Below are 21,368 nucleotides of genomic sequence, written 5' to 3' on the forward strand. Positions count from 1 at the left end.
ACTCATGTACAATTATAGAGGCATGAGAGTTTGTGTGTGTTACAGCACAAAATGGAGGAACAACGTCACTGTACAAGCCTATTCAGAAATGTCACAAAAGCCAGGACAAGCGGCTGCTGGAAGAAAGCATACTCCCTTTGCTATAGTGTCTGTGCAGTTTTTCAACCTCTTCCTTTACTCTTTCGTTTCTGGAATGCAAAGGAAAGGAATCAGGTGAAACTGAAGACTGATGTAGCTGCAAGCTAGCCGGGGACTGAGGTTGAGAATGGTAAATATTCACTTACACCGAAACCCATGGGTGTCCTTTTACAACACGCTGCCAAATTGTGTGGAAAGCTACCAAGAGTTCAGCACCTGAATGTCCAGTTTGTATAAAACTCCCTGTCTGCATTCATATCAATAAATGTAGTTTAGACTTTTTCCTAAAGAATTTTAAGCTAATGATAAGTGAACCTGAGTTCATTAAAAGAATTCTCAGAAATCTTTATAACTATCTTTAAGCACTGGCACGCTGTTATTCAAATATGTTGTACCAGAGACTTTTCTCATCATCATAAATTTTAATTTACAAGGCCATGGCAACAGTCCTAATGAAGATTAATTACTGCAGTACATTCCATAAAATCTGCCCAGCTTCCTTCTGATGAAGGCTACTGCATACAGAAATTGAACTAAAAATGTATCATTTCCTTAACGTCTCTTTTCTAGCTGCTTAATACTACAAACAATTTAGTCAAAGATTTATTGTCTCCGAGTTCATTGCTAACATAACTGCAAAAGCAGTATATGTCCTCTTAGATCAGAATTCTAAGTATCAGAGAAGGTTGGGAGTGGTGAGAAGGAAACAGAAGGCAGAGGACTGCAATCACATTACTGATCCACATACATGGTTCCTTCTAAAAAATGCACATGTGTCATTTGGGATTGGCAAAAAGCTTTGGTCCCCAATCCATCTTCTTTCCTATCTTCCTTTCTTCCTTCTTCTCCCTCTCCTTCTCTTTCCCCCTCTCTCCCTCCCTCCCTCTCTCTTTTTATTTAGGTTCATAAACACACTTGAGAGTTGGATGAAAATTCATGACCCTTTTTCCAGATAAATGCATGGGAGAGTCTATGCTGCAAGCATACACATACCATCATTTTGTGAACAATTTCCAGCTTATCCAGAGTTCAGGTTAAGAATTCCTGTTCTGCAGCAATATAGAAAACATACTTAATTATTTCTATTCCCTAAATAAAAAATACCCATACAAATTGGGTTTATATTCTATATATTTTTCTCACTACTCATCTGCAAGTAGAACACTTTGTGTTCCTCAGAAGCACATCAGCTATTATCCTGAACTACATTCACTGATTAGTTTTCAAAATCAAGATCATCACCTACCCAAGCATATCCCCAGTGTTCCAGCTATCTGGCAAAACTGTCTTACATTTCAGTCTTACTCTTCATTAGTCCTTCAAATAATTTCAAGAGAAAGAGAGAGAACCTAGTCTTCAATGAAGTTGTTCATTAGAGAATTACCTAAAATGGCAAGAACAAAACCAAACAAGAACCAAAAACCTAAGCATGGATACACTCTAAAATTCTAAAAGGGGAGTGGATAAGGAAATTATGGTGCAACTAAGTGATGAAATGTTATATATATTCCTTTGGTATTAATGCATTCTATGTGAAGGAATGTGAAACGCAAAAATGATGATCTTAAGAAAGTGTCATCCTCAATGATCTTTTCAGTAGAGGCAAAGTTGCCACAAACTAGAATTAGGGCAGCAGCCAATAGAACACTACTAGGTGGTTCACCACCCTTGCTGGATGGCTCATCTCAGCCTCACAGCATCCAGAGCCATTCATCTATCTTCTTAGAGATCCTAAGTGACAGTTATTTAATGGGTGGCTACATGACAGAGGAGTAGACAGTACAGAGCAAAAAACTGAGTAATATTAAACCGGGAGCTTCTGAAACCCCAAATTTCTCAAAATATATCTTCCCCTTCCCAACCCTCAAGCTGGAAAATAACACCTTCCTTATTCAATGGGTAGCAACCTTTCCCTTAAAAGTTTCAAGACCAATAATATTGCCTTTCCTCATCCCAACCCCGATAATCTTCCTTGGAAGTTTCTCTATTCATGACATACATCACACAGGACATTCTTGTTTTGTTTTTTAGGGCAATGGCAGAAGGGAGAAAGACAAAAGGTACATAACTTAAAGAGAGTCAAGTACATTAACTCCTCCTTTCACCCACAATTCATGTTATGTTAAAAGCTCTATGAAATGCGAAAGTTCATGGAAATTCATATTTCAGAAATAATAAGAGATGATCGAGATTTTCTCTTGAAAGCTGCTAGGCATATTGGAATCACGGATAAATTTCCTGAAATTAAAAAGAACAAAAAGAAAGACTGGCAGGCACACAATAAAGTCAATATGCCATTAAGCTGAAATGACTTCTTTCCACATCTGCCACCTACTAGATTCACCAAAGAAATAGAATTCAAGTAAGTGAAATTGTAGTCCGTAAGTATTTTTCTTTTAACAATCACCTAGACTTTGAATGAAAAAAATCCCTTAAAAAAAAATCATCCCCTATACTCAGCACCAATAATTCCACTTCAATTTATTTAAAATATATAATGTGCCATACTCAAACCCAACCAAAAACAGTTAAGAAGGAAATGAAAATGCTTTCTGGGAAGTTCCCTTACCCAGAAATTCAACTTTGACTCATACTCCAGGTGAAAAGCTCTCCATATATTACAAAGCTGACTATAAAGTTTTGGAAGAGTAATTGCTGGGCAAAATTTACTGAAGAGATGTCACAGAGCAACATTAGGAGAAACCACAGAGATTGAAGTGGTTCATCTCCTCGATGGAAGAGATAACTTTAAAGATAGGCAAGTTCACTCAAAAACAGAAAACTCACATGGTACAGATTAAAAGGAATGAATGAATGAATGAATGAATGAAAACTTCAAACAAATGAAAAAAACAGCCAAAAAACAGTCTTTTGATTCAGCGCTGTGTCAGACAAGGCAAAAAGAACAGTTAAATATATTGGATGTGAAACATTTACTCTGAACAGGAAAAGTATCAATCTATATAGAAGTTATGTCTAAATTATGCCGATAGTCTCAATACAAATTACAGATGTACTTAATTGGTCTTATGCCACCTACCAAATACTCCACCATATAACAATTCTTTCTAAAGCAACCTGCCTTAGCCAGAGACCATGGTCTGTGAAGAAAGGATTAATGTAAATCAGTAACTCTAACCATGAACTTCTTTTTTTTTGAAAAGGTTAAGATTATGAATATTAAAAACTTGATATGACTAGATAATGAATATCTGGAATATCTAGCTGCTTCTTTTTCATCATATTCAATACTCTGCAAATTTTCACATCATTAGCAATTCACACTAAGATGGCCATAAACCAAACATGATGAATGCTACCAGATATACAAAATAAATCTTATAATACATGCTCAAAACCAAACTTCTCAGCTTGTGGGGCACAACTAAAAGGAACAATTTTAATGAAAGAGTTTAATTGGAATATGGTTAAAGATACTCTTCTCTCACTTTAAAGGCCACATTCTTTAATAAAGGTAATTTACACTTCTCCCTGCTCAGTTAAGACAAACTTACTTCGGGTTTAGCTTTGATGTCATCTCATTTTAGGAAGCTCTTCTTGATTTACCAATGCCAAGTTACATCCATCACTTACATGCTCTCCAAATTCACTCCCTACCTCCTCCAGAGCACAAATCACAGCATGCGCCCACCTTCACATTGCTTTGTAATGCCACACTCAGTTATCTGTAACCGTAACTGAACTAAAAACTGTGAAAGCAGGCAAGGTATTTTTCTTGTTTCATGTTCTATGCTCTATACCTGCAATCACTAGGCTTGGCACATGATAGCTATTTAAAAAATTCTTATTTGAAAGACTGGATGGAGGAAGTATTACAACAAGGTAGAGACTAACAGATCAAGTGGATATTTTTAACTCTTAAGTGGAATATGATTTAAATAATGCTGAAGGTTCTTACTCTAGTTCTTGGTACCACATGTAGAAGCTTGTCAAAATATTTTAATTGTGAAAGCAGTATGACCACATTATATTGACTATTTGGGAGATAAAGAAATAAAAAAATCACTTAAGAACAAAAAGACCATTGCAATATTTGAGGTTCTGACAGCTTTGTATCTGAGAATAATGGAGCTATTAATGGCAGCATTCTTAAAACTCCTTAAAAGGAACTCAAGGTCACATTATTCTCATTGTCCCTGGGACCACATTATAAACAAGAGATCTCTTTTTGTCATGCTAACTTAAAGGAGTTGAATCTTGCACTTTAGAATCCCTTTGGAATTTCAGTGTTAGAGATGACAATTCTGATAATTCTACAGAGGACTGAGGATGGTTTAAATTCTACTGCGGCTGTGCACTGAGCTAAGGAGGACAGAGGTACAAACTCTCTAAAACTCTGTCAGACCTCCCTGAGGAGGAATTACTGACCTCAGATTCAGTCATTCTCCATTAAATCTGGCTTTCTTTTGCCTATTTCCTACTACGTGTCCTTCCATGTGGAGACAAAAGTGTTACCCATATTGAATATTTATGGATCCCCAAAGTGAAGGAAAAATAAATAACCACAGAAAACTTTCAGAGGTTGGCTCACGCTAGTTACCCTGGGACTAATAGCCATTTTCTAATTGGTGTACCTAGTCCCTTAAGAGTAAATACAAAGAATAAACTACTCGGAGAGCTAAGATGGCCAAGAGGCTGGAACAGCAGCTGTCCCTACAATTATTGAGTGAAGGCTAGAAACAACACAGCAAATAAAACCTGTCAACATGCTGGGAGGACCCTCTAAAGTACACATCATAAAATCTTAGCATATAGTCATGTTTATGAGCGGCATAGAAGATGTAGCAAACTTGGAACAGTAAAGGAATACTATATTGGTATTATTATTATATAAATACCAACAGCAGCAGCAACTACTATTGTCAAAATTCTAGTGTGTATGGATTTGTGAATACTTTTTCTTATCCAAAACACCTGGTTTCAGTTTACGTATATCTTTATTTATTATCTTTGAGGTAACTATAAAAGAGAAGGGAAAGGGGAAATAATGGAAATTAGAGTATAAACAGAAATTTTACATGTAGACTACTACTTGTAACTTACCCTAAATCCTGACTTCTAGTCCAGGAATAGCAAATAGGTTTTATCCTCTGTAGCGATCTTAGCTGGCTGACAAAGGCTATATTGGGAAGGACTACTTGGGCTAAATGGAAAGGAATATGTAGACAATCCTATTCCGGATGGGAAAATAGGTGCCAGTAATATATACCTGCCATCCTAGGTCTAGTTCAGTGGTTCTCAACTGTGGATTCTGCTCCCCAAGGGACATCTGGTGATGTCTGAAGATACTTCTGGTTGTCCCAACTGGGGAGATGCTCGTGATAGAGGCCGAGAATGATGTTAAACAGTGTGTCATCATCCCCAAGCTCCTCCTCCCCAAAGAATTATCTGGGCCAGAATGTCGTCAATGCTAAAGCTGGGAAACCATGGTGTAGTCAAATCTATCCTACAAGTCCATGGATCAGATCTTCGGCCAAATTACATCGAATTGTCTTCAGGAAGTTTTCCTAAGATTTCTCTCCTAATGCTAGAGTAATTCAATATAATTGACTGGAATATTAGAAGTAGGGAATCAATTTGATTTAGGCAGTTCATACTGATCTGTCCCTAACTTGTACTATCATCACAAATTACTATTTTATCCCTTGACACCTTGGTTTCTTTGTTAGTAAGAAGGGATTGGACTATACAATTACTTTTGATATACAAAAGACAAACTTCTAGGAAGCCCTTGCTGATATTCTCTTCAACAAAAGACAATTTTTCTTTAGCTTAAGACAAGTTTTCCAATCCCTTTCAGTCTTCACCTAATGCAGAGTTATTAGCTGTGCCTGAAATTAAAACTATTCTAAGTTTCATGTACTGCTTAAATATTTTCCATCTGAACCTGAGATGCTTTGACATCTCAAAGTACTTTTCCTTCTTGTCCATCACTGTTAACACTATTTAAACTTGACTTTTTCCAATTCTCCAACCATCTATTGTGTCATCTCTTGTATCATTACGCTGTTAGGACCAATTACATAGCTGCTTATCATTATACTTCCCTTTTTAACTATGTCTCTTTTCATCAATCGATTAATCAATTTAAATATTTCAGGGTCTTCCTTGTCCTTATGACATTAATATTGGGAATAAAAGTAGAGGCTGGAGTTGGAAGTGCTGGGACAAAAAGACAGGGTTTCCACCTCCAAAGCACTTACAGGCTAATTAAGAGAATGAAAGACATGAAGCTATTAGAGAACAAGTCATATGACCTAGGTGGTAGTAGAGAAATGTGGGGGTAAGAAATGTCAGAAGAATGAAATGTCTGCTGTACATAGACTAAGGATGACCCAGAAACTATCATAAAAAAATATTAGAAAAAAATTCTTACGAATCAGATACAGAAGGAATGTTGACATCTTAACAATGACTTCAAAGGTTGGTTCCATGTTTTAGAGGTACATTAGACAGATATGCAAAATATGACTGCATAAAAACTGCAAGAACTGATTCGTGGTCCCTCCAGAGAGTAAAATTACACAAAAACATTTTGAAGTTAATGATATAAAGTCATATGGGTTAAGTTAGATCATAGTGTATCTATCGAAATGGAGATCTCATAAAACAACCTGAAAGAGGAACATTTATATAAGAGCAGAAGGGGCACAAACTTAACCACACAGACAGTTCATCAAGGTGTTGACATATGCATCAAGGAACTTTATGAAGCAAAGTATGCATGTTTACCCTTAAGAGTCAATTTGTAAAGATTAGGAATATGCCCTGAACCTAAATTACTTACCCATAAGGGTATGCATTTATATATTTTTCTAAATCCTAATTAAATTATTTTCACCTTGGTGCTCTCATGTTAGTAAAGCTTATGTCCACTACCCAAGTAGCAAATGTTTCAAGTTTCTCACATCATTTGAAAAGAATGCATTTTGGATGTCATTTTCATAATTATAAAATAATTACATTTAAATGAGCGTAAGAATAAAATGAAGAGTAACTCTGAAATGACCTCCCTATAGCATTTTCTCCTAAGGGGGTAATCTTTTCGAGATCTTTTCATAATGTTGTTCTTACTTAAAAAGAGATTATGTTCTCTGTGGCCTATTTCCCCAGCTCTAAATCTGTGCTAGCACTCAGGAGTTCATTCAAGCTGTCTCTTCTCTTCAATCATATTAACTTCATCTGTCATTAGTACCTACTTTCTGCCTAACATGGCACATTGATTTAGAATGTCCATGAAGCTCAATGTTCTCGACTTTAAATTGAATCTCAATGTAATCTAATACATAGTACTCCGAAAACAAATGCTGAGCAAGTCACATTATTATTCAATTCACCACATTTCATCTGTTTTTGACATGGTAGCAAGTAAGTAGATTTTAAATTGAGAAAATTTGTCAAGGGAAGTTTATGTAAAAGTTTTCCATTATTTTATATATTTGTTACTTAATTTTTATATCAAAGAATATAAAAACATAACTGCCTTTTTTTTTTAATTCAGAGAAATTTTAACAACACTCTCAATAGTGTCCTTTGACAGTGAGTGAAAATAAAATCCTGCCTGTCTGCAATAAATATACCCTACTGTATCAAACATTTAAGCATAAAGGATTCAGAAAGAGACAAGAAAAAAAGAAGAGAGAAAGGAAAACAAAATACAACTTTTATAACATTCATATCCATTAACAAGGATATGAGCCCTTGAAATGATAAGTGCATGAGACATATGTCTCTACAACTTTTGGATTAAAAACAGAAGAAGATCCACGTACTTAAATCTACTAACAGTAAAAACATACCTAATTTTATTTTCCAAATCTCCACTATCTGATTCTTCAGAGCTTCTGTATTCATCTGGATCTGGAAGTGTGCTCGGATCAAATCCATCATCATCATCATCATCACTCCAATCCAGAAAGGCTTCTTCTTCATCTTTGGCCTAAGAAAACACAAGAGAAACTGTGGTTTAAGAAAACAGCTGATGAATAATCAGGTCTTATATCTAAACTCAATACCCCTCTAATTCAAATACTCAAATTAGAAGCCTTCTATTCTGGCGAAAGCCTCTATGTGACTTTCAGAACCATAATCATTTGCAAAAAGAAAACTCATGTCATTTCAAAAATAAAATGAAATAAAATATGGTTCTGAAAGTAAATCACTATTAAGTTCTTCAAATACAATATGGGGGAAAACTATCAGTTTTATTACTTCTATATAACTTAACTATCAAAGAATAAAGTATAAAATTTGTTTCAGTGCTCCTTTCCACACACATGTAAATTTCAAAAAAAAAAAAAAAAATTACACACACACACACTTAGGTGAAAATATAAAAGGCCAGGAGATAGAGTACAGACACTCTTTCTGTTTGGTGATTTTGATCATTTTATAACCACCATAATCTAAGTCTTAAAATAACAGTCAGATATATATATGAGCTCAATAATAGTAAGGAGTCTTCTAAATTCAGGTGTAAGTATAAAGTCACTAAGAACAATGAAAAAAGGGAAGGAATACCAAGAGATAAGAAAAGCAGTAATACACTGAAGAAAATGGGAACTATCCAGTTTCATACAAGTAGGTATATGGGCTTTTTCTGCTTTTGTTTTATGGTAGTTTATTTCTGTCAAAGAACTAAGTAATACAATACTAAAACTTACTACACATTTATATAATAAATATTCCTATTAGAAATATATTTCTGGCACACTGGTTTTGTCACCTAGTAGATAAGAAACACAAACGAGCATTTCCACATGTACTTAAATTATAAGTAAGACTAAAATAAAAGAAAGAAAAATTCTGGATGAGTTTCTCCTAGCTGCCATCTTTATAAATCTTCTTCACACCATGTAAAACAAACTTTAATGATTCTTTATTTTCAAATGTTTAATGCTCTTTTGCAGAAACCGAAAACAGCTCAGAATAGCATAGCAACTGACTGTGCAGGGCACTATAGGAGTCCTCTAATGCTTTTTGAACAGTTCTCCCTTGATAACCTCTAAACATAACAAAAGGAGTAAGATGTAAAGAAAATAAAGATTAGTCACCACAGTAAAAGTCCCTTACTGTTTTTCAAGTAAAGCTCCCCGATAAAAATAAAAGGTCTGGAGACAATTATCAGAGTGGGGGAGAAAAATGTTGCCATTAGAAGCAGGAAGTAACACAGGTGACGGCATACTCGTCTATTTGAAAATAATCAAAGATATCAACAAAAATTGAATGCCATCATATACTCGAGAACACTAATCTCCTGGGCTACAAGATAGTTCTAATTTTCCAGTCTGATGCTCTCAAAGGAATTTGCTGTCTGAAGGTGGAAACAGCAGACTCAAAACAATTCTCAAGTTTTTTGGTCTCAGGTAACCTTTACACTTAAAAGTATGAAGGACTCCAAAGAGCTTTTGTTAATGTGGATTGTATCTACTGACATTTACTGTATTAGATATTAAAAATTAAGATGTTTTTTAAAAATTTATTTGAAAGTAACAAATACTACATACTAATATAAATAGTATATTTTCATGAAAAATAGCTATAATTTCCCAAACAAAAGAACACTGTTCTACATTTTTGCAAGTTTCTTTAATGTCTAACTTAAGATAGCTGGATCCTCAAATTTGCTTCTGCATTTGATGTTTTTCTAGTTGAAGTATATTAGGAAAATCTGGTCTTCTCGAAGATAGCTGGAAAAGGTTTTGAGGAATAATTTAATAATGGCCTTTTCAGACAACTAGAGTTACTCTTCTTTGATACCACAACAAACCTTGATGAGTGGTAGTTTCTTAAAAGTAGTTGCAATGTGGAATCTGAAGCCATATTAGTAAACCATTATTTACTGTTACATTAAAATCCACTGGTCTATTTTGCATTTTGAACAGATCTTTAATCAGTGAAAAATTTTGTAACCTCATGCTTCAGCTATTTGGAAAATACTGATTCATTGAATTATGCAGATTTTCCTTATGTCAATCTTCATATGTTGACACATTTCATTATACAATATTTTAAAAATCACGTTTGTTAATATCACCATCAATACCATCAGAAATGTCTTTCAAAGTATTAGGGAGTTATTGGTGATTACAAGTTTTCCAAAGTCAAATTGGAAAATATTAGTGAATACGAGTTTTCCAAAATTATAAATTTTTCTTAAAAGCTCAATTTTTATCATTAGCAACAAATATTTTCAGGTTTTTCCTTGAAGTATAAACAAGTGTCATTTTCCTATTTGCTTTCAAAATTTTCTCTTTATCATATAGCAGTTTGACTATGTTATATCTAGGAACAGTTTTCTTTGTGCTCATCCTTCTTGAGGCTCTATAAAATTCCTGGATCTAGTGATTAGTAATTTTCACTAAATTTGCGAAGTTTGAGGCCATTATCTCTTCAAATATTTTTATATATCTTTCTCAGCTCTTCACGATTACCAGAACATGTATAATGGACTACTTGACAGTTCTCTTAGGTTTCGTTAATTTTTCTTCAATCTTTTTTCTTTCTGTTCTTTGGACTGAGTCATTTCTACTGGGTCTTTGGGTTTGCTGTTGCTTTCTTCTGACATTTCAAAACTGTTTTTGATCCCATCTAGCAAATTTTTTATAGTACTTGTACTCCTTTCTAGGACTTTCAGGTTTGTTTTCATTTTGGTCTGTTTTAAATACAGTTTCCACTGCTTGGTTGAGATAACCTACCTTGATTCATTCATATCATATTTTCCTTGAATACTCTGAACATATTTAAAACAGCTGCTCTGAAATCTACTAAATTCGAATCTAGGCTAGTGGTTTCTACTGACTGCCATTTTCTTGGATATAATTCACATTTTCCTGCCTAACTGTATGTAAAATATTTTTGAAGAAAACTAGACACTGTAGATAACACAGAAACACTGAATTCTGTCAGCTTTTTTCTGAGAACTATTGGACTTGGAACAGTTATCTTGCTTGGATTCAAACTGCAAACTCTTTCTAATCCATGGTACTAAGCTGTTTATATCTCTGTTTTGTTCTTGTGGCTTCTAATTGCTGCTTTTATGGCCTAATTTCCCATAGGTCTCCCGTTAGAGCCTGTGAAATGTGACACTTAGCCGAGGATTTAGGCAGCGTTGGGCTCACTGTCTTTGTTTCTGTGGTTTCCCCTAATTTTTAGCTACTCTGTTGGCTTTGAGATTTATGTTTTTAGATCTGTACTCTTTAACACTTCAAGCAGAATGTTTCATTTAGCTGTATTTTAACACCTAATACCATTGAATATGCTCTGTTAGCATTTATTATAAAGTTAAGTGGCCTTCGTGAAATATCTACAATATAGTAAGAGAAGTAAATTAGACAGTGAGACAGTATAAATACCTCACTCAACATTCCAGTGTACTTATTCATTATTTGAAGGAAAATACTAACTCAGAATGATGAAAATTTACTTTTAAAAGGATAAAATATTATTTGGATTTGTGTTAATATGATTTTCTAATAATTGACAACGTTCAGGTCTTGCTATTTCCTGACCTGTAAGATGATCGCACTGTTGATGCCATATCACATTGTTTGTGCGGCTTTACATTCCTCAATTCATGACAATGTCAAATGAATTTAAGTTCGCAATCACTCCTTTCAGAAACACAATTTCACTAAAAGTGTAGAGACGACAGAAAAGACATTTTTATATTGATCTTTTTTATCTTTTGGTTTATTCCTTGCATGAGTAGAAATATATAACCATAAAATATGTAATATATATCTTATAAAAAGTATAATGTGCCTTTAATTTATTTAAAAAACAAACAAAAACATCATCATCTACAAAAACACAAATCATAAATAAAGTCGCTAAGATACTGCAATAATGAAAACATACTGGAGAAAAGTACTGTCTTTCTGGTGAGGTCTAGTTTAGAAGTATGTTCTTCCTAGCTACATAAGATAGCAAAGAAAATGGACATTCTAGCTGCTCTATACTTGGGATTTCATGAATTATTTAAAAGATAATTTATAAATATGGCACCATAATTATTTTTATCTCCTTCTGAACTCGTTTTCATGGAAGACAGCACAAATATTGATATATCTATCACCTCCCAACTGATTGTTGACATCTCAGTGTGTTAGAATACCATCACTAGAAATTCACTGCTCTCAGTAAAAGAAAACCATTTAAGTATTTTAGCAGGAGTATAATTAAATTTGTACCTTAGAGAAACCGTACCCTGGCAGCAATGGAAAAGGTGATTGGAGGACATAGGATTTGAAGGTGGGGTATCAGTTTAAACACTATAATCATCCTGGTGAGATGAAGGATTCAATGAAGGATGTGGCAGTGGAAAGGAAGATGGGGGGCAGTGAAGGAAGAAAAACCAACTAGACTCTATGGATTACATGGGTACATAATACATTCCAGAGAGTCAATATGTCCAGCATAATTGTACATGTTAAACATGGTCTAAAAAGCAGCTTAGTGAATATTGTGAAGATGCCTTACAAAAATGCCTCTATTCAACAAGCATTAATTAAGGAGCTATTATATTTGCCAGACACATTGCAAGGTTCTGGGGATGAAGCAGTGAATAGGACAAAGTCCCTGCCATAACAATAAACTGTTCTAGAACACTTAACCTCATAAGCATTAAATGAATGCCAGGTTCTGCTACTTCTGGGGAACAGCCCATCAAGAGTGAATAGACTCTCCTGGCCCTGCTAAATGCCTAACATCTTATAGGATGCTGCCTTCAATGCACAGATCCCTGAACATGTAGCTGATTGATTATGGATCTTCCAATCAACATGCCTCTTTCTTTTCAGGTATTTCCAGTTGGAAAGCTGCAACCACTTCTCCCTCACTAGTCACTCTCCCTTCTCTCTTCACCCTCCCAGCTCAAAATGAAACAAGAACCAAGAACCCCTACTGTCGCACCCACACTCCTCTCTTAAGGCCCTGAGAAATTTTTTAAAAAGTAGGTCACACACACAAAGAGATCAGGGTAAGGTTACCTCTATGAACTGGCTGTTCCTGAAATATATTTTCAGAACTTCTGAGGAAACTATTTTGCCTAAAATAGGAATGACTTTTCCTAAAATAGTTATTTAGAAGACTCATTTTTAAGTAGGGCAGATGAAAATATCCAGAAAAAAAAATGTAACCCAGCTAGCTTTACTTTTGTTTTCAGTTTTGACGATGGGAAGAAACACAGATGAGAAGTGGCATTTTCCTACAACGAACGTACAAAAGCACTCTGACTTACATTATCTTACTTGATCTTCAAACCCTATGAAGTAGGAAGAAAAAGAATTATTGTTCCCATTTTCAAAATTAAGAAACTGATTCAGATGACTAAATAACTTAACCAAGGTCACATAAACCTGGACATACCCTAGGTCTCCTCCTACATCACCCTGAATCTCAACTTTCACCCTAAAGCTTTGGATTTTCTACTTGTTCAATGACTTCTTCAAAAACAAGCATATTTTGTAAGCTTCATAAAACATAGGGGTGCTTTTTATTTGAACTTGTGTGTTTCCATCTTCACTTTCACTACCCTTGTCTCCCAAAATTCTATTCTTTTTGTGAATACTGCATAGCTTTCTAATGAGACTCCCTGTAATTATTCTTCCCCTCCGTCTAATCACTCCAATTCTCTATGCTGTCATTGGAAGGTTGATTTTTTAAAAATTAAGTTTCAAATCTGATTGTATCTATCATCAGCTGTTGCCAACCCTTTAAGCCAAACTGTCTTTGAGGTCCTGGAACAAGGCAAGCTCCTTCTACCTTAGGGTCTTCACACCTGCTGTTTCTCTACTGGAATCCTCTTCTACTTTCTCTTGCCTGGTCTGTAGTTTTTGTCTGACACCAAACACGTGATGTCAAACACCAATTCTCCACAGCCAAGTGAGTGTTCAACAGGTCAATTCAATTCTGACATTATGCAGAGGGAGGAAAAACCCTATGAGTAAAGGCCTCAATCCCACAAGAATACCCACACTTTGGATGCCAGGTACAAATCGGGTCTCCAAGCTACCTGCAATTCTGCATGGCTGACTATAAATTCAGGGATTCCTACGATTTGGTAATTCTTCAGAATGACTCACAGAACTAAGGAAAGTGCTCTACTTATGATTACTAGTTTAATTACAAAAGGAACAGCCAAACAGAAGAGATGCTTAGGACAAAGTATGAAGTGGGGATGGGGTAACCAGCCCCCATTCTGAAAGTGTCTAGAGACCCCACCCTGAATCACTTTATTAGCATAAACTCAAGTGTGCTGGACAGACGCCTAAGGCATAAGAGTCCTATCACTCAGGAAATTCCAAGGGTTTTAGGAGTTCAGTATCAGGAAACAGAACAAAAACCAAATATATTTTTTATTATACCACACCTGGCTAACTTCAAATCACTAGGTCTCATACAATACATGCCGTATTTCCTTTATTTCTTTTTCCTTCTGAGACATTCATAACTACAGTTAAAGCAAAAACAAAAATTAAATCCTAATGTTAAAATTGAGAGAGCAAAAAGTCTCAATAAGAAATGTTACAAACTTGAAGCTTTCTTAAAAGACAAAGCAAAGTTACATAACTCTAGAACGTATCTGAGAAATAGAGAGGAGGGTTTATGTGAGGGTGAAAAAAACAGATTATTGTCTTCTAGTATACTGAAAGAGATTGTCACTTAGCACCATAGTAAATTTTATTAGGCCAAAGACCTTAAATGTTTATTTAAAAAAGGGAATAAGGATGTGGTTCCATAGTGTAGCAGTTAGCACATCACTTTACTCGCAGAAGGTCCTGGGTTCACACCCCAGTGGAGCCATGGTCCATGGTCTATGGCCATGCCACCCTGAACAAGCCGATGTCTAATCTCAGAAACTAAGCAGGGTTGGGCCTGGTTAATACTTAGATGGGAGACCACCTAGGAAGACCAGGTGCTGTAGCCATAAATAATAAATAATAATAATAAAAAAAGAAGGGAATTATACTTAATTTCAATTTACTAGGGAGTGGAGGTAGAAGCCACATTGCACGCAATGAATGAAAGAATGAATGGGCATGCCTCCTGGTCAGTCAGTAATTATTAGTGAAAAAATAAATTCAAAGTCTAAATATAGAGAATTATCTTTACTGACTTCCTATATACCATATAGCATTCATAAAATAAAATAACCTTTAAGAATTATATTTAGATTTTAGTTATTTAATTCCACTTAGAATTTTTAAAAGTCTTCCTATATTGTAAAAATTAAAAGGATAAATGTCAACTTTGATACCACATAATTTCATGAGGAAGAATTTCAAAATTCATGAAAAAACAACTTCTGATCCTGAAAAGAATGTAAAGACTGTGAAAAGAAAATTTTAGAGAAAAATGAGGTATTCAAAATACATTTTGTTCTCACTGATTGAACTTCATAACAACTTTCTAAGAAAGCACGGAGAAAATAATACTTGATAGTTTTCAAATTTAAAATAAAAATTCTGATTGTTATAGATAGCCAACCATCTTCAGCAGTTAGAGATAGATTGATTTTTGAGATTCATCTAAGCTATAAATCCTAGGCATAAAGTTACTTAGAAAAGAAATTATCAAAACTTTTTTCTAAATTATAGACAAAAAAAAGGTTATTGATGTTACTAAATGTGCCTGTTGAAAGTGAGCATCTATCTTCTAAGGCAAATGTGCAAAATAGTAAATACAGGAGCAGCTGACAGTGCTAATCACTGCTCCTGCTAACATGTTGTAATACTAATTGAAATATTTTAGAATATTTTCAGTTTATTTCTGTCTCCTAGAAATTTATTCCATAATGGTGATGTTGGACATAATGCTAATTTATATAGTTGGTTTTTTGGTATCTGGCCAAAGTGTGTATTTTATGCACTTCTAATATGTACTGGCTGAATTGCACTTGAAAACCCCAACTTTGATCAACAGCCCTGGACTCTTCAATTTTGAGGATCCTCCCCAGAAACATACATCCTTCCTAACATCCAGCGTTTATAAACTAGACATCTGCAAAATAGAATGGGAAAAAGGAAATGCATTTCAGCTCTGGTCACCTAACCACATAGGAATTTGAGAAGAAAGAGGGAACACGGAATGCCAGGGAATACTGAAAGCAATATCCAGGGGAACAAGCAGAAGAATTGGGGCAAAGGCCACCTGTTTACAGTTGAACAATAGAAATATCTGACTGTAGGACTATGAAGAGGCAATAAAAATAATACATGAATTGAACATAGTTAAGAATGGCAGACAAAGGGCTGCCACATGAATATTCAAAGCCTCAAAGAGCAAGTCCCAAATTTGGAAGTATCTTCAGAATTTGGACTATTCATCCAACAACTGTTAACTGCACACTTACTCTGTGCTGAGCATTGCTATAAGAGAAGAATGTAATCTGCAATAGCATGGCAAAAGAGACTATGATTCAGCATTTTAACTTTAATGAGACTTTTAGCAAAATGAAATTTCTTCTAAAACTGCCTGGCACAAAATTCATTATCTTCCTAAATTGCTTACTCCCTTGCTTACTTAATATATGAATATCTCACAGAGCCCCACAGAATTCCGAGAACGCTACAATTTCAGAGTGCCCTATTAAGTAATACTGCATTTCATTGTTGGCCATTTTTGTTTCTCAATCTCTTCTTTCCAGAGGAAAGCTACACTAAATATTAAATAAAATACAAATTACAAGTCCAGTTTGCCATTCTTCTCACCATAACAAACACTTTAATGTGTCACAAGACTCTTGATGGTTCCACTAGTGGCTAGCTGTGTGTTCTTAGACAATTTACTGTTTCCTCATCTGTATATAATCTAAACACTGCCATTTACATTCAACGTTGCTGTGAGTATTAAATGAAAAAAGCATGTGAAGAACACTATAATGTTTCTCATCATCATTTAAAAAACTATGCAAACTTGGAAAAGACATTCCAGCAGTTTGGCGGTCTTATCCTTCTTAAGTACTCTCTTGCTTTCTCCAAACCGAATTCTAACATGGGTAGAAAATGTGCAATAGATTTAAGTCTCCTTAGGAAGCAGTGCATTCATATTAGAAAAACATAAAAGACTACAGACAAAAGAAAATTAAAACTATAAAAATGATTAAGGTTATGAAAGGTGAAAGTATCAATGTCAGAATGAGCCACACTACTTGTGGAAGGTGGTTCAAGCGTAAATAAAAGTGCTACTTTGTAAATCAAGTAGTAAATAATTCAATGAATAGAATAAAATAACAAGGATTGGTACACACAACGTCATGAATGAAAAACTCAAATGCACCTTGCTAAATGAAAAAGGACAGACACCAAGGGCTGCCTACTGAATGACTCAATTTATATAAAATTTTGGAAAGGAAAACCTATAGGGATAGAAAAGAGATCAGTCATTGCCACGAGCTGAAGTTGAGAGGAAACAGTAAGAAAAAGTTTTTTGAGATGGAACTATTCTGTGTCTTTAATGGTGGTGGATGTGTGACACTACGTATTTGTCAAAACCCACAGACATGAATACCGCAAATAGTGAATTTTACTATATGTAAGTTAAAAAGTAAAGACCCTCCAAGAGAATATTTTAATAACATTTAAAAGTGTTCATGATAAATTAGATTATCAAAACCATAGTAATAAAAAATATGTATAGAGGAAACTATGAGTGGTATGATTGGATTACAGGGTCCCACCCTATTACCAATCAAAAAGTATCTCACAATTAATAATTAATATTTTTAAAACTGAAGAAATGAAATATTACTTTTAAGAGAGTCTAAAAAATATTTGTATGGACTCTCTAATTAGATAATAGAGGGGACTTTAGAAGTTCTAAGCCTTGGTTCCTGGAAGCCACAAAGCCACTGAAACAACATGAAAAATATTCTTAATATATACACATATGTATTTTGGAAAGAGGAGAGCCATAATTTTAACAATCCATAAGCCACCTCCTCCCCACCCTGAGTCAAAGACCACTGCTTTGTACAACTGTATTTCTTGGGACTGAACTGATAGGAACATAGGTCTCAAATTAGATACTCCTCAGCTTTGACAAGGTCATTCATTCCCGAAAGCCTTGAACATGATTTAGGTTTCAACTACCTAGTAACACATGCCAGCTTTTCTTTTTAAGAATTGTTTCAGGCAGCTGAGAAGCAGAAAAACACAAAACCAATGTCGCCAACAGCATTTTTAAGGGCAAGAATTCATAAAATAACCATAGAATGAGTGGGACCATTGTACAAGGCTACATTTGGACAAAATTGATTTTTCAGAGAGATAAGAAAAACGACGATGGAGCTAGTTGAGCTCTAGCTTTGGAGCAATAAAACACTGACAAGATACGTTTTTGGTCATGTGCAATATTTAATTTTACTACATTCTTCCTGATTTATTCCCTCAATCATTATCACTTCTCCAGGTAAAAATCCAAGTCCAATCTGAACCTCTCTCAGTGAGCTATTGGAAAACTACTCTCTGCAAGGGCTAAAACTGGCTCATGTTTGGCGAAAATTAAATAGCAATTTAAAATCAGAAATTACTTGAATGAATTTAGGTTTTGATAAATGCATATGAATGAATCCCACAGATTGAAAATCTGTTAACCATTTGCATACAAAAAGGCAAAAATGCTAAACAGGGGAAAACATCCCTATAAATGTAAAAATTACAAACCATGATGGCATATCTTCCAAGGAAATATATGATTTTGATATCACTGAATGAGATGTCATTGAATAAATATTTCCAACCAAAATCAATTTTTCCTCTTAGCATTTTATAGGGAGGAGCCCCAACTATCTCTGCTGATATCACTTTGCTCCAATAGCCAGCCTCCTAATAAGAGAAGAAACATTTACGAGTAACTAGTTTTAAACAAACTGCCTATTTTTAAAAAAATCACAGCAATAAAAAGTTTTTCTTCTTCTCTTACCCTCCCCACTCAAGGGGACAGAGAAGAGATAAAACAAGGGCCTCAAGATTACAGGGTACTTTGCTTGGTTCTTCCAGTAGTTAACAGTTACCCAATAATCCAGCAATTCCAATCCTAGGTATATACCTAAGAGAAATGAAAACATATGTCCCCACACAAACACTTGCACATCAACATACATAGAAGTATTACTCATAATAGTAAAAAAAGTTTAAATAACATAAATGCCCTACAAATGGGAAATGGATAAATAAAATGTAGGATATACAATAGAATTTTACTCATCAATGAAAGTAATGAAGTACTGATACAAGCTGCAATGTAGATGAACCTGGAAAATACTATGCTAAATGAAAGTGGCTAATCACAAAGGACCACAAATTGTATGATCCACTTGCAATAAATGCCCAGGATAGGCAGATATGGATTCATAGGGACAGAAGGTAGGTTAGTAGAGGTTACAAGGATGAGGAGAGGAGGGAATGAAGAATGACTGATAGTGGGTACTGAGGTTTTTTTATGCAGTGACGAAAAATGTTCTGGAATTAGGTAGTGATATTGGTTGTGCAACCTGATAAATAAATTAAAAACCTCTGAACTATATTACTTTGAAATAGTAAGTTTTATGGTATGTGAATTATCTCAATTCAAAAAATATAAAAAGATTACTTATTTTAATTTTTAATATGAAGCTACAAAAAATTACATTGCACTTTTAAGAAATACACAGGATTATTTAATAGATAATAATATTAAAAATTCTCTTTAATTTCTATGAAATGGTAAATCTAGTTGTAGACTGAGGAAAAAAACTAGAGAGGAAAGGAAGAGAAAGGACAGCACTTGATGTGATATCAGCCAAAACGCTTAAGCAAAAACCCAACACATTTACAAACACTTCCTTTGTTTTCTAATTTCATGACTAGAGAGGTTTAAAGAGGTTATAAAACAAATGAATTTCGAATGTCCATTTTTGATGGAGGAGGAAAAAATTTTATCTTAAAATGGGTGTGGTGCTACAAACCACAGGAAGTATTAACATTCCCATTATATGGATTCAGATTTGAAAACTGAGGCTTAGAGGGGCTAAATCACTTTCTCAATGACATACAGTTTACATAAAATTAAATGGGATTCCAGTTATGTCAGACTCCAAGGTCCACCCTCTTTCCATTATATCAGAAAGACCAAATGTAATTCTGTAAGAGAGCAACTATAGCCACATATAAACTCGTCTTTGGTACTTGTCCTGAGAATCTGCTCATGAGGTTTTTCTACAACCAATTCTTGCAGTTCAAACAGAGTGACCATATACTTTATGCCCTTGTTTATAAGAGCTGCCAAAGTCACTAGCAACAAGCAAGGCATACCTTGAACTTCTGGTTTATATTGCTGTTTAGACACATTCTGTAGTGTTAAAAGAAACGTTGTCATGGGTTATACAGCCCTCTGTATCAGTATATTTTTTGTTAGAGACTGTATTCCTGATGATACCTGATAATCTCACTGAAACTGGTCAGGCAAGGAATAAAGAGATCATACGGGGAGGATAAGGACAGACTCATTGACACTAAGATAATCTAATGGTATGTCTAGAGTGGCATCTTTAACGATACAGTCCCTTTAATTATTGTCAAAATATTAATGAAATTATCCACAAGTCTTAGTGGCTGTTTAAAATCATTCTGTCCTAAATGGTCCACAGATATTTTTGCGTAAGTTCTTTCAGAACTCAACATTATATTATCTACCATATCTTAAAACACAACATTCAAAATACAATTCCATAATGACTTCTTAATACCCTAACTATCAAAATCTCTGTAGATAGGCCAAAAATATATTTTGGTAACTGCCTAATGAGACATTTTTATTTTTCAGACATTTGTGCTGACCAGCCTACCTTTCTCTTGTTTATAATTCAGATGAAGATGACAGAAAAACATTTTCTTATGGAGTAGCTGCTTATTAGTAAACAAAATATTTAAGACTAAGCATATGTTTATGAGCTTCAAGTTTATTCAGAGCAAAGGGGTACTTGCTGAGGTCTTCATTTGTAGATATATTCCAACACAATCCTAGAACATTCACAGAATTGGTGGCGGGGTGGGGGTGGGGGTGGACAGGGTAAAGTATCCCAGAAGGCATATATGTAGTCATATCCAGTGCTTACAGTTTTAGCATGGGAAATAAATTCTATAATGAAAAGTTTTCTACAAACATGGAAGATAAACTCTAAAGCATAAGAACATCTTCTAACATACACCTTAACTCGGAAAGAAAAA

General features: G+C 34.6%; 1 protein-coding gene and 1 pseudogene across 1 annotated transcript in view; one reads left to right on the forward strand and one right to left on the reverse strand.

The window, feature by feature from the left end:
* Positions 1-21,368, reverse strand: part of DDX10 (DEAD-box helicase 10) — a 234,327-nt gene that overhangs the window by 14,660 nt on the left and 198,299 nt on the right. The window contains exon 17 of the mRNA XM_016160572.2: positions 7,959-8,098. Coding sequence (XP_016016058.1) covers positions 7,959-8,098 — 140 coding nt within the window. The remainder of the gene's footprint in view (positions 1-7,958; positions 8,099-21,368) is intronic.
* On the forward strand, positions 14,974-15,088 carry LOC118603182 (annotated as a pseudogene).

Source organism: Rousettus aegyptiacus, unplaced genomic scaffold (genome assembly GCF_014176215.1).
Source record: "Rousettus aegyptiacus isolate mRouAeg1 unplaced genomic scaffold, mRouAeg1.p scaffold_m13_p_5, whole genome shotgun sequence".
NCBI lineage: Eukaryota > Metazoa > Chordata > Mammalia > Chiroptera > Pteropodidae > Rousettus > Rousettus aegyptiacus.